Source organism: Lipotes vexillifer, unplaced genomic scaffold (genome assembly GCF_000442215.2).
Source record: "Lipotes vexillifer unplaced genomic scaffold, Lipotes_vexillifer_v1.1 scaffold591, whole genome shotgun sequence".
In the NCBI taxonomy this organism is placed as follows: Eukaryota; Metazoa; Chordata; class Mammalia; order Artiodactyla; family Lipotidae; genus Lipotes; species Lipotes vexillifer.
The window spans coordinates 4,643,804-4,644,499 of NW_006791954.1; the positions used below are offsets into that span (position 1 = coordinate 4,643,804).

Here is a 696-nt window from a genome sequence, read left to right on the forward strand (position 1 = left end):
ATACCCCGGAAAGGGCTCTTTTTTGAGCATGATCTTCGAGGGCAGACTCAGGAGGAGGAAGTCAGGTAACAGCCACTTGCCACTGCTCTGTAATATGTTAGTATGTATTTAGTGCTTACTGTTGAAATATATGCCAGGCACTTTGCTGAGTATTTTACTTGTATTATCTCATTTACTGTTCACAACATTTTAAGGTAAGTACTGTGATTATCCCTCTTGTACAAATGAGGAAAGTAAGGCTTAGAATATTTAGTAACTCTTGGTGGAGGAGCTGGGATCCAGAGCCACACTTCCACTGCCTTCTTTAATCTGAGGCTCAAAACCTCTGGGATTTGAAATACTTGCATAGGTGGCCTTATAGGAGAGAGATGTTTCCAGAGTGCTGAGTAGTTTGAAGTCTCTCCTCATTTCTATTCCTGTTACATTTGAGCCCAGCAGGCCCTGAGGTGCTGTGATTCACTCTTGCTTTTGGAAGGCCTGTTGTGTATAGCCTGTCGGGGAAGATGCAGAGAATACCTGAGTTCCTACTGTTTCCCTGCCCAACCCTGTTTATTTCATGAACATCTTTTTTTTTTTTTTTTTTGGGTTTTATTTTTTTTGGATAATCACTTTATTTACAAAGCACCCCAAGATCCAGGCAGAAGGCTAATAGACTCAGGAGAGATTCTTTTTTTTTTTTTTTTTTTTTTTCGGTAT

At 40.2% G+C, this 696-nt stretch overlaps 1 protein-coding gene across 1 annotated transcript in view; it reads left to right on the plus strand.

Annotated features, from left to right (window-relative positions):
• The window catches only part of CASC3 (CASC3 exon junction complex subunit), a 22,058-nt gene that overhangs the window by 13,334 nt on the left and 8,028 nt on the right, over positions 1 to 696 (plus strand). The window contains 1 exon segment of the mRNA XM_007472077.1: positions 1 to 65. This exon segment is cut by the window's left edge and continues 10 nt beyond it. Within this exon segment, the coding sequence (XP_007472139.1) occupies positions 1 to 65 (65 nt within the window).